This window comes from Meles meles, chromosome 5 (assembly GCF_922984935.1).
Source record: "Meles meles chromosome 5, mMelMel3.1 paternal haplotype, whole genome shotgun sequence".
NCBI classification, from domain to species: Eukaryota; Metazoa; Chordata; class Mammalia; order Carnivora; family Mustelidae; genus Meles; species Meles meles.
In genome coordinates, this window is record NC_060070.1 from 104,518,366 (window position 1) to 104,531,381 (window position 13,016).

Below are 13,016 nucleotides of genomic sequence, written 5' to 3' on the forward strand. Positions count from 1 at the left end.
TCTTAATAGTAGTAACTACATTACTCAAAAGAAGTATATTTCTCAAATACAAGAAAACTGAAAAAAAATCCTGCCAAACTGCCAACATTTCACAATTTAAATAGAGCCATTTCAGACATTAACTTTAATAATATATGCATCTTAGAGTGAAAATAAACAATGTTCTCCTGTTGGAGAGAATCAAAAACACATGGAAAAATCCTAGGCCTCTACTCCTTTTCACTGTAATTGTCTAATTAAATAGTAACTTATCATCTAATTAAATAGTAACTTAAATAGTAAATGTAAATTTGTCATGAAAACTTTGTTTTCCCAAACATACTGTAGTTCCTTTAAGTTAGTGGTTCATAGTTAACTGTTACCTCCTCCTCTTCCAGCCTCTTTAATGAATCACCAGCAAATTTAACATATTGTGTCATGAGGGTGACCAAAGCAGTGTATCGGGTCCTTAGGTCCATGAACTGTGAACAATAAAAACATAATCTCCAGTGGCTCTAAATGAGTTTAATGAATGTTGATTAATAATTGTAACATTAACTAGCCTTTGTGATGGTAAAATATACAATTGCCCAGTAATGGTAAGTAGGTAGGAATGGGCTTATTACTTACTGCTGTGCAAACCATATTAAATAACAATTCTCCTCTAAATTTAATTGACAAAGTACATTTGATAGTCTGTGCAGTTAATAATTAATCTTTTTTATTTTATTTATTTTCAGTGTTCCAAAATTCATTGTTTATGCACACCCAGTGCTCCATGCAATACGTGCCCTCCACAATACCCACCTCAATAATTAATCTTGAAGAAAGCTCTTCCAAGGATTTTTTTACAACCCTCAATAAAATGCACTGTTTAGGTAAGGGTTTCTTTTTTGGGACAAGGAAGAAAGTTTGGGAAATGGACAGTAGTCAGGTTTGCACAACACTGTAAAGTCACCAAGTGCCACTGAACTGCACACTTAAACATGGTTAAAATGGTACATTTCCTATTATGTGTACTCTACCACAATACAAATATATAAATATAATATTTTAGGTATTGTTCCTGTCTTCTACATCCCCTCCCTTCTCCCCTGTACTTTACTACCTCTTGAATAATGAGATCTGCTGAGCTCTGCATTCTTCGGCGTTTCACCGGAGATTTCTGCTGTGAATCTACCATGGCCCGGTAGGTCATTGTTTGTAACTCATAGTCCTGTATAACAGAGTTGGTGAGATTAAATTAATTAAAGCAAAGCATTAATGCTTCATTCTACAGTGACTTGATGCACAGAAACAGAACCTGATTTCACCAAGTAACTTTTTTTCCTTAAAGATTTTATTTATTTATTTGTCAGATAGAGAGTGAGCGAGAGAGCACAAGCAAGCAGGGTGGCACCAGGCAGAGAGAGAGATAGAAGTAGGCTCCCCGCTGAGCAAGGAGCCCCATGTGGGACTCGATCGCAGGACTCTGGGATCATGACCTGAGCCTAAGGCAGCAGCTTAACTGACTGACCACCCAGGTGTCACTGACTAAGTAACTTTTCTTTCCACTTCATTTTTTTTTTTAATTTCAGATATTGTGTTTTGTCAGTTCTAGAATTTCCAGTTGGTGTTTTTTAATTGAAATATAATTAATATACAGTGTTATTTTAGTTTTAGGTGTACAACATTCATTAATTTGATACATTTTTTCAGTGCACTCATCATGGTAAGTGTACTCTTAATCCCCTTTGTCTTTTTCACCCATTCCCTCCCCACCTCCCCTCTGGCAGCCACCAGTTTGTTCTCTCTGTTTTTTTAATTCAATTTTTTTTTCAGTGTTCCAAAATTCATTGTCACTAAGTAACTTTTAAAAATTACTACAAAACTACATTCTTAGGAAACTATCTAATCCTGGGATGTTTCCAAGGTGGTAATAAAAATCAGAAACATCTAGGGTGGTCAGAAAAGTTTCCTAGTCTCCTTAGAAGCTCATGGAAACATTTAGTTGCAATATGCTAGTTATATTCAGCCTCCCTTTCACCCGGCTAGGCGATGGAACTTCAGATCTGGATGGCTAAGGCCCAACCAATGGCCAACAGCTTTAGACATGTGAACAGTCTCCTAAGAAAGTCAAGTTCTTCCAGGAACCACTCTAGTGATGCTAAAGGAGAGAGAGAGAGAGATACACAAGCACACACAAAGTGGTAAGAAACCAATTTCAGAGCTATGCATCTCTTCTGACGTGTGTGCATGTGTGTCTGTGCACGTCTGTGACAGAGAGAAGATGAATGAAGCAGAAGCTGACGTGTGACTCACATGTCACAGAGAATTAGGAGATAAGTATCACAGGGCTCCCAGGAAGATTCTCTGTTTTCACTATTTCACAGAGTCAAGTGACTTGCAGAAACTTCTTTTTTCTAAGTATATTGTTGAATCACATATCTGAATATTAAATTTGATGGAAGTAACTGAATCTTACCTTCACTGTAGTTGAATACTGTTCTGCATATTTTTGACACTCATCCATTTTGCTCTGTTTCATTTCTATTTCAGACACCAGCATCTACAAACACATAAAGTTTAGAAGAAAAAGAACAAGGGAACTCTATGCTTTTTAGCCACTTAAGGTGCTCAGGAACTAAGAAATAGCCATGCCCTTTAACAGTAAAGCTCCTTAGCCTTTTGCACTTAATATGTAATAAGGCAAATGACAAACTTCTGAATTAAGCCACATAAGTGACCCACCCTCAGGCGGCTTCCAACACAGAAATTACTAAACTCCACAGGAATTATCCAAAAGTAGATTTGAAGGCCTTGACCCCCACCCACTCCTGATCAAAGCAAAACTAGACACTACTGTCTCGTCAGGGTGGAATAAAAATCTCAAGGAATTCAATTCTTTGTCAAATGTGGCTGTCCAATTTTTTACCACTACTGTTTTTATTTATTTGGGATCCCACAAAACTATTGTGGCCAGCAAAGTACTAAAAAGATTTCCATATCTATGATTAAATGACCATTAGAAATTTGAACACTGTCCCAACATGCTATTTTCTTATTTCTTATACTTTCAAAACTGACTTCCAAAAAATCGAAGTATGTGATGAATTTGAATTACAGGATTTTAATATTTATGATTTACTCTTTACCTTCTAAATAGTTGTGGACTTTTTCTTTTAACAAGGTGAAGGCAGATAAGGATAATGACTGACCACATGCAGACAAAACCTTAATATAAGAAACTGTTTTTACTTACCTTCTGTTGATTCAACTGTGTGGCTAGAGTTTTACTATTTTCAGGCTGGTTTTCCTGAATCTTCCTTTGGGTAGTTTCAACTTGCTGAATCCAATCATCTAAAGGATGGTAAGTATCTCTGTAGTACTTCAGTGATTTGCCAATGCCTTCTAAGTCCCGTAACCTTAGAGAATAAAAACAAGAGAGTCACAGTTTCCAACAGTATCCATTAAGAGGAAAGACGAGATGACTGCACTGCAAGGCACTCACTGTAACAACAGGGATAAGTGAAAGAATTCTAGGCTACAGCACCCTGAGGCCCAAGGGCACTCCATACTGGCTGAAGTTGCATATAAATCCTCTGCTCCTGGATTTGTGCAATTTAGTGATACTGATTATTCCAGGTTCAAGCCTAACAGACTAAAGCTAAAAATCAGGAAAATTGGAAATTTGACCATAATTATGATCTATCAGCATGCCTTAAATACCCAAAGCTTGTATCAAATGGCAGTTCACTTTTGAAATAATGACAACGTAGTTCAATGGAGGGTCCAATGCGGACTCAGAGAGCACTTCCTGGAACTGTGATTAAATAAAAATATCTCAGTTTCTGTGATTTTAAAACCACTACATTAAATCTACATAATGCGTATTTGACAGAGATTTAATAACATATATTTGAACATAATTTTACTTCTTAAGAGCAGCACTATATTAGAAAAACATTTTATTTGCACTAAAATAAACATTAAAATGAATAAGATGAGCACAAAAATTTCCATTTCTTTTTGCTTTTCTATTTTGGTCACTGGACAAATGATTTCAACCCTCTTGTATCCTCAGTTAAAATGAACATCAGGTCATTTCAATTGTTTCACACTTCTTAGGTCTAGTACAGATTGCTCTCAACAGCCCTCTCAAACACATGATCCGTGCTCTTACTAAATATTTTAAGTTAAATATTTTAAGTTAAATATTTTGTCGGTTACAATTTTCTTCAGAAAAGGCAAGTAGACTTACTATACAAATGTCAGACTACATAAACAGTTTGAACAACATAGAGTTGAAAAACAATTATTTTGAAGTTTACTGTCTTGCTAAAGTCTACCATTATCAGAAAGAAATGTACTTAGGTAGAGCTCTTGCAATATAAGGTAACTATATATATATGTATATATATATAAAACTGCATATGGGAGTTTTTATAAAACCTAGTAAGTTTAGATTTTACCTAGAATACAAGGATAAACATTAACTCTCTGCTGAAACTGAACAAAAAAGGATACTAACCTGTTGTCAATCTGAACATGAATATTTTGCCACCTTTCAACTAATTGATCTGCTTTTTCTTTGTGCCAGTCAAAATCAAGGTCCCGTTCTTTATATGTTTTAAACATTTCATCACTGATGGCTTTAGCTTTCTGCAACTCATCCTCTAATGCATGGAATACCTCTCTCTTTTCATCTACTTCAGATCTCCATTGCTAAAATACATTAATTGGTGAACGTTATAAAAATGTGTCAACCACTCACTATGTAAACACATGATTTATTTACCTAATTTTACAATTTATTTACAAATGACTGATATAAAATCAGATAAAGGAAAGACTATATTTCATATGCAAAAAAACAATATATTAGGCTATACCATATGAAACTGTCAACTTTGGCTACACTTTGATCTTAAAAAAACAATTTTATAAAGTTCAGAGAATTTTCATATCAATAAAACAAAATATATTCATGAGCAAGTCTGCTACCTCGGTAAGTCTTTTTAATTGCCTTTCTTAAACATCTACTAATCTCATTGTTTAAAATGAATACATGCATTAAAAATCAATGAGATAATTTTTCAACTTTGCAATAATTTCATACTTAATGTTTTATATGTAGAAATGTTAATACAGATGAGTACAACTACCAGACTTTTTCCTTTCCTGAGTTAACTCCTCCACTTACTTCCTCAATGTCTTAAAATAACCACCTCATTCAGTGAGAGAATCCATTAAAAAAAACTTTCAGCTTCAGCTCCTTTTGCTGACATGAATTGATTATAAAAAGCTACTATCTACAAAGAGATGCAGATTTCAAAAGAGGAGAACTCTCCTCAATCTAAAAATGACTTATTTACACTAAGCTACGGCTACGTAGAGATATGAAATGAAACGAATATAAATGTATTCAAATTAAGATATTTGCTAGTTCATGTCTGAAGATCTAGGTGTTAGAGAAATACTTCTAGAGTATGATCTGAGCAAATGCCGCCGCCGTAAGGGAGGGACATACCTTTAAAGTACTTATCAGATTCTCGATATTATTCTTATCAGCTATAACTGCTTCTTCTTCACACAGTTTAGTTTCATAGAGTTTTACAAGGGCTTCTGCTGCCTGAGTGTTTTTTAACACCAAATTAACAGTTTTCAGTCTAAAAAAGAGAATGCAACAATAGCCTCCTATTAGTTTAACTGTTTATCTTCCAGTAATGCAGTCCTGAAGCACATCACTAAGCATGATACAGCCCTTTCTTGGTTTTGGAACACAGACACATTTACTCCCAGATTAACATTCAGCTAAGCCTCTTCTTAATGGAGGGCGTGTGCCTCCATTAATCCACACCCTGCCTGGCAGATTCTGCAAGAGATTCAGGGTAAGGTGGTCTTCTTTCAACCCTTTTTTAGACCAATCCACCAGGCTACAATAGCTGAGGGACTAACACCACGGGCAAAATGTGGGAAGATCATACATATGCCCTAATCTCTGACACCCATTTCCTTTCAACATGAAGCATAATAACTCCATAGAAATAATATTAAGACAAAAAAGGGAAAATTACATTCATTTTTATGAATGTTTTTAAATGAACAGCATATCTATATTTATATGTACACATGAATATGACAGTTGCATGAAGCAAATTTATACTATGACAGAGGTAGCATACTTCTCTATGTACGTAGAAGACATAGAATAGACTTGGTTCATGTTCTGAATGACCACACCGAGCTCAGATCGTAAGGTGGGAACTGATGCAGAGGTTGCTGCTTGACTGAAAAATTCTTCACATTTATTTGTGATTGTTCCCAAATCATCTTTAAGTCGCTCCAATTCTTTCCTTAGTTTCTATAAAGTAAAGAATAAACATAGGTATTAGGCTATAGTTCCAGATGGGGTATCTTTCTTAAAACAGTTTTAAAAAACCAATCTACATTATAATCGCTGACTTAAAAAGCTATATATTCTTTACTTTCTGTTTATCAAGAAGCTAAGCCACAGCATTCATGTTTTATAATCAGTAATTCTTTTATCGCCCATGTTCTCGGGCACAAACATGTAGCTTAGTGCTTCTGCATTCAGTAGATGATCAACAAACATACCAGCTTTCACTGTGAGAAACCTCATGAGTTTCCATCACAGTGGGTGAAAGGGTGCACGTTTCTGCGTTTACTTGAGTCAAAGGCAGATTATAGAAGTGCAGTTCATGATAAGCCATAAATACATAACCAGAACTCACAAAGTGACCATTAGGCAAAGCTGAGCACATGAGAAGTCACTGGAGTTAACAATGAAGGTCACTGAGACAGTCATTTACCTTCAGTTAATTCCGTCCCAACCCATTTACAAATCTCACCTCCTGCTCCGTGATTCTGAACACGCTTTCATGCAAATCATCTCTTTCCAGGGGAGTGCGGATCTGTCTAATCAACCGATCTTCACAACTCTCTAACCGAAGTCTAATGTTTCGAACCTCAGAGATGTAGAGATTATACACGGATTCCTCTTGCTCCTCTGTCAAAGTAAATAGAATGTTGAGAAAACACTTTGTTTTCTGTCTTCTGGACGTTGCTGTCAAACTAAGGTTACCTGTCATCACCACAATCCCACCCTAAGGACATGAACCTTAATAGAGTTGACCTTACAATTTATGAACATTTAATAAAATTTCTCTAATACTATTCTAAGTGTCAATTTCTGATTTATGATGTCCAAGGAGAGTAATATATTATGCTGTTATATGTTCACAAAAATTTGAATTACATTAGCTGCAGATTAATCTTTAAAATTTTTAAAAATGCTTAGAAATGAAATGTAAAGAATTTGTTAATGTTTAAGAGTTTTTTAAAATAGATTACTAATGAAATTTTGTTTCTGAATAATATCAAAAGAGTCCAGAATAAACTATATTTAACAAAAGTTAACTAGACAAAATCTTCTCCTTTAACTTAACCTCTGTACAAAAATCCAGGTATGGTCATGGGAAATCTCTGTACCTTCCTCTCAATTTTGCTATGAATCTAAAACTGCTCTAAAAAATCAAGTGTTTAAAAAAAGAAAAACTACCCAGGTTTGATACATGGAAAAATAACTGAATCTTTTCAAAAACTAAAGGATCATTCTGAACACTACATTGCAAAACAGTGAAAATATTGAAAAGGAGATGTGTTGAGAATTCACAGTTTGTCACATAATATTTAGTTGGCATCTTTTTATTAATTGATCATTTAGAAATAAACGAACGCCTTCTTGCAGATTCCTACCTCACAAGTGCTTCTAATGTTCCAGCACCCATGTCCACCTATCATAGGCGGAGTAACATAACACACCAAAGACTGATTCTCACCGAGCAGAAAAGAGCCTAGACTAAACACGTATGGGGGAAAAAACGCAAGGATTCTCACACTTTACCTCTTTCTGCTGATTTAAGGAGTTCCTGATAATACTGCTTACATACATTAACTTCCTTCTCCAGTTGTGTTATATCTGAGCCCGAAAATATTTGAGATTCCTGGCTATCTTCCAGGAAATCTTCAAAACGAGATTGTAGGTTACTGAGAACTTGCTGATGTTCACCAGGTAACATTGTCTTTATCTAAAGAAGATCAAGGATCCATGTAAGCAAGTGATTATAGTACTAAGAGCTAAATGTAAATAGGGCAGATCTTAAGTTAGAGTCTTCTGGTGTATGTTAGTTCATATTAGTAGTCATAAATAGAAGAATGATTTGAAATTGTTATTTTTATTAACAATTGCAAGTTTTAATAGGTAAGAAAAAATGAGACTATAAAACACCAAAAAATGAAATCAAACTATATCCATCCCTGCAAGTCCAAACACTATATCCTGTCTCCCTACCAAAATGTAATAAGCACTGAATTAAATATGGGATGTCCAGATTTCCCCCATTCTTGGAAAGTGCCTTATATATAGCAGGTATGTAACAAATATTTATTAAATGGATAAATATTAGCATGGATCTGCTGGACTCCATCCTATTCTGGAACAATACAAACTGCACCCACGAGTGCCCCACATTCTTGGACAGATTAGGCTGATGTGTAGATTCATACTTACTGAGGCCACATTGCTAGCTCGAATTCTGTCAATTTCATTGATGAGATAATGCCAGGACACTACACTCTTCATGTTTATGTGAGACTCATGCCAAAGAGTCAGGACACTCTGATACTGTTGCTCAATTCTGAAATACATGAAAAAAGCAAACAAACCAAACATTGATTAAGCCTTTTCACTCCCTCTGAAAACATGCTATAATTTTTCTTCCTGTTTGTAAACTATGCCAAGTATACTAGTTCCAGATCCTTCTGATCCTATGAGCCTTGACAAAGTACTGATTGTTTCTTTATCCTTCCGAGTGCCTCCAAACCCAGCTCTGTGTGTTTAGCGAATGCATACAAACCTGTTGGCGAAGTCAACTGCTTCTTTGTTTGGTGGAGGAACTGTGAAGCACACAGATGGGACCATAGCCTCATTCCCAGTAGGGCTAATGACCTTCCATTTAGCACGATGAGAGTTGTTGGCCAAAACACACTCATCATCTTTGTAAATGGTTATCTGGTTTTAAATGGAGAAAAGAATAACCAAGTGAGATCACTATTGACTAACCTTTACTGTACCCAGTCTTGGGATTTTGTTTTGTTTTGTTTTGTTTTTGAGGTAGAAAACTTTACCACTGGTCAGCAATATGACTTCATTTTTAAAAAGCTAAGAATAATGACAGAAACTGGTTTATTTCCAGAATACCTCAATTTGTCTATAGTCACAGATAGCTTTGATTGGAATAGAAGTTTTGAGCGGACAGTCAGGATTCCTTGGCTTCAGCTGAATTATTGTTTTTGCTCTCCCCATCAAGCTTGCTACTGTGCTTTTATACTGCAAAAGTTCTTCTTTCTCTTCCTAAGAAATAAATAAGACAGATTTTAAAAAGTAAAAGACTTTCCTCTTCTTTTAGGGCTTTACACAAATAAAATTTCATCATTTACACAAATAAAATTCTTCCCTGACAACCTAGCTGGTCTATACATTCAATTCCCCTCCTCCCTCTCTTGGATTTCTTTTCCCTTGTTTTGTTTGGATGGTTTTTCCCTCATTAGCATTTACCACTATACTACATATTTAACTAATTTATGTTTATGGTCTGCTCCCCCATGTAAGCACCAGGAAGGTAGGGATTCTTGTCTGTTTTCCTCACTGCTCTATCTCCAGTACTTAAAACAGTGTCTATGGATATAAAGGCGCTTACAGTTATTTGTGAAGTTAATGACGAAACTCAAACACACAAACGCACACACACACCACTGTCAAAATATTTAAAATATTGAGGGAATCACATAAAAAAACACTTTTGTGGTACGTGGTACCAAAAAATACTAAGACTGCATGTTCGATTGAATGAGATGGAAATATCAGGAGTACCAAAAAAACACAGAGTTCTGCACACATATAAGTATGAAGAAATACTAATCTAATCCTGATTGTACACAGTTGATGAAATGCATGGGTTTCTGTACTAGTACCATTGACTCCTGAACAAGGTCTTCCAGCTTGTGAATGCTGCTTGATCGATCACAGCTGTACTTCCGCTGAATGGCGTCCTTTAGATTCCTTAAGTAATCAGAAGCTTCTTTGGCATCATTGAAAAACTGTAAGAAGATGAAAACTGGCAGTTAGCGTATATCAAATGCCAGTAAAGCAGAGAGTTGTCCAGTTAGAGTACCAGAGCCCTGTGACCCCTCGTGAGAGAGAAGAGAATAAAATCACAAGACCACGTAATAGTCACCCAAACAGCTCTTGAATCTGGGTGAGTATCAGTAAACACTAAGTATCTAAGTTTTATATCTATATTTTGTTTTGGCCCTATAATATTTTGGGTGAAGTTCTATTTTACTTAAGGGTCCAAATAATTTTTAAGCAGGAGAGAAATTCCAACAATTTTTTAAAACATCTAAAAATTTAAAAAAAGAGCTCTTTGTAATGGAACATTTCTTTATAAAAGACATTTATAGGGGCGCCTGGATGGTTCAGTGGGTTAAAGCTCTGCCTTCAGCTCGGGTCATGGTCCCAGGGTCCTGGGATCGAGTCCTGCATCGGGCTCTCTGCTCAGCAGGGAGCCTGCTTCCTCCTCTCTCTCTGCCTGCCTCACTGCCTACTTGTGATCTCTGTCTGTCAAATAAATAAAATCTTAAAAAAAAAAAAGACATTTATAAAATCAAGATTTTCTGACATTCTTAAAGGTTTTGAAAGGATTTCCCCCTGAAAAGATGGCTTCAATTGATCCCATAGGACCTATGTCCCATACATGCTACAAAGAAAATACTTCAGTTTATTTCCCCCACACATTACATACATGTCCTTAATAAACAGGAAGACACTTTCTGTAAATAGACCAAAATCACAATACCATCAGTGGACATTGTGATTCTGTTCATATACCTCAAAATACGCAGTGTTCTCCTTTATGTGCTGCTCCACACACTGGCACAGCTGTAAGATCCAGCTCCACTGCGTCTGCATGGCCGCTCGGTATGCCTTCGGGATGAAACACAGCCACTGTAACCGGCTGAAGAGTGATGACGTACATACATAGCAAAGCTTTTAAAGGCTTAAAAACTCTGCTATCTGAACAGATGATGAGATTATTGTAACAGTAAGACCTGAAAATTAGGATAGCAAAGTGCCCCTTTTATGTAAGAGTTCTTACTTGCACAAAGCCAGTCCTAAGAATTTAAATATAAAATAAAAATAAAAATAAAAATGTAAAAATACAGACTGAAATAAATGGTTCTGTAGTTTTCTCTTTGTTTTTGTTTTTAAAATTAGAAATAAAACTAGAAATTCTTGGGGGGAGGTGGGGTGACTTAGGTGTTTGTTTTTGCCAGGGGCAGGTTTGGGAAGAGCAGAGAAGAGAAGGTGCAATTCCTTATCACTGTAATTCTGGAACTGTAATTCTCATAGTACTAAGCATTTTTGTTTAAAATATTTTTACTTGAATTTTTAATACAATGTAAATCTCTCAGGAGAGCAAAGCGTAACAGAAAGAACATCTTCTTCCTAAAGAAAACATAAGACACGCTTTTATATTTAAGATGCAATTCACAGACTTCCAGAAGAGGGAGATCTAGATGCTTTAATGACTATCTTAAGTAAGCCTGTCATTCTTCCCCTTTTGGAAAATCTCACTCATGTAGAGCTATGCTCAAACAGGCTTTTGGAATGGAATATACAATGCAGCACTGGAAACCTGGAAACGTATCACAGTCATATTACCTTGGCCTCAAATTAAGCTACTTCCAGCAAATTGGCTATAAAAGACATTATCATTGTGTGTTGTCAGATTATTAGTTTTTTTCATACAACATAAGAAATAGTGTTGATAATTAACTAAATATTATCCACATACCCACAAGACACTGGATAGGCCAATGGAATAGTAAAGATGACTCAGGCTTAATTTTATCCCTCAAGAAACTTAATTAGATTAACATCTCTACATAAAAGTAATCAGATTCACATTCACATTACCCAGTCCCATTAAAATACTTAGCCTATAATCATATTCCCTAATAGTTTTTTCATCTCCACCTTGAAGAAGACTCTATTTCTAGTTTCTCATCATACAAAAGTATATACACCCTTCAGTATTCTAATTTGCTTTCCCTACTGTTCCCCCTACTCTTCTGTCTTTAACTTCCTGTATGGCATTTCATGGGCATGCAAGATTGTAGTTATATACGAAGAAGGTCAAATATAACATTCCCAAAACTTTCTGTGGAGGTCTAGAATTTCAGTCATCTTTTGTACTATGGCAACGTCAGTGAACAAAGACTATCAGATGCCTCTCCTCCACTGTGAGAGCTTGAAGCAGCTCACATTGTAAGCACAGCCCCATTTGTTCCCTCTGGCAATCTACCATGTTTCTCCATGTTTAACATTCCTCTCGCTCCTCTATAACCCTCTTTACATTTAGAAAGTCACTCATTCTAACTAGTATATAAGAGGACTAAAAAGTAAATAAGACTACCACTACTACATGGGAGACCTGGTAAATCCCACTCCAGTTCTCCACTTCTGGATTTGAAATGTGTCCGCTATGCCATAAGGCTTTGCTAGGTTGTTGTTTCAATATACCTCATAAAACCAGCCATGAATAAAATTATTAAGTAATAATAACAAATATTTCCTGGAAACATGTGTACCAAGAATCGTACTAAGTAAGAGTATGTTATTTGTCCCATTCTTCACACAGCTCTATGGGTTAGAAGGATCGCCCCCATTTTGGACAGGTGAAGGAGGCAAGTAGGATACATCAGTTGCACAATATCACAGTCAGGAATAAAATAATTAAAGTTTTTAAAGTCAAGAGCCTTCATATTGACTGTAATAGATCTCTTTAGCCATGGGAGTTAGCAAAGGTACCTTTAGTGGAAGAGATGGGTGGGTGACACACTTAGAGAAAGTGATAGTTAAAGGCAAGAATCACAATGATTTGTCAGAAACGTGATTTTTAAGCCATGCTGTA

The 13,016-nt window shown here is 35.8% G+C and overlaps 1 protein-coding gene across 22 annotated transcripts in view; it reads right to left on the reverse strand.

The window, feature by feature from the left end:
• DST (dystonin) overlaps positions 1–13,016 on the reverse strand; it is a 480,329-nt gene that overhangs the window by 153,307 nt on the left and 314,006 nt on the right. For all 22 annotated transcript variants that reach the window (XM_046005408.1, XM_046005389.1, XM_046005387.1 and 19 more), the window contains 14 exons: positions 10,931–11,026; positions 10,015–10,140; positions 9,242–9,394; positions 8,898–9,052; positions 8,552–8,678; positions 7,886–8,069; positions 6,831–6,988; positions 6,144–6,322; positions 5,489–5,627; positions 4,490–4,683; positions 3,221–3,383; positions 2,444–2,527; positions 1,088–1,195; positions 363–461 (listed from right to left, as the gene is read on the reverse strand). In XM_046005408.1, the coding sequence (XP_045861364.1) occupies positions 363–461; positions 1,088–1,195; positions 2,444–2,527; positions 3,221–3,383; positions 4,490–4,683; positions 5,489–5,627; positions 6,144–6,322; positions 6,831–6,988; positions 7,886–8,069; positions 8,552–8,678; positions 8,898–9,052; positions 9,242–9,394; positions 10,015–10,140; positions 10,931–11,026 (1,965 nt within the window). The remainder of the gene's footprint in view (positions 1–362; positions 462–1,087; positions 1,196–2,443; positions 2,528–3,220; positions 3,384–4,489; positions 4,684–5,488; positions 5,628–6,143; positions 6,323–6,830; positions 6,989–7,885; positions 8,070–8,551; positions 8,679–8,897; positions 9,053–9,241; positions 9,395–10,014; positions 10,141–10,930; positions 11,027–13,016) is intronic.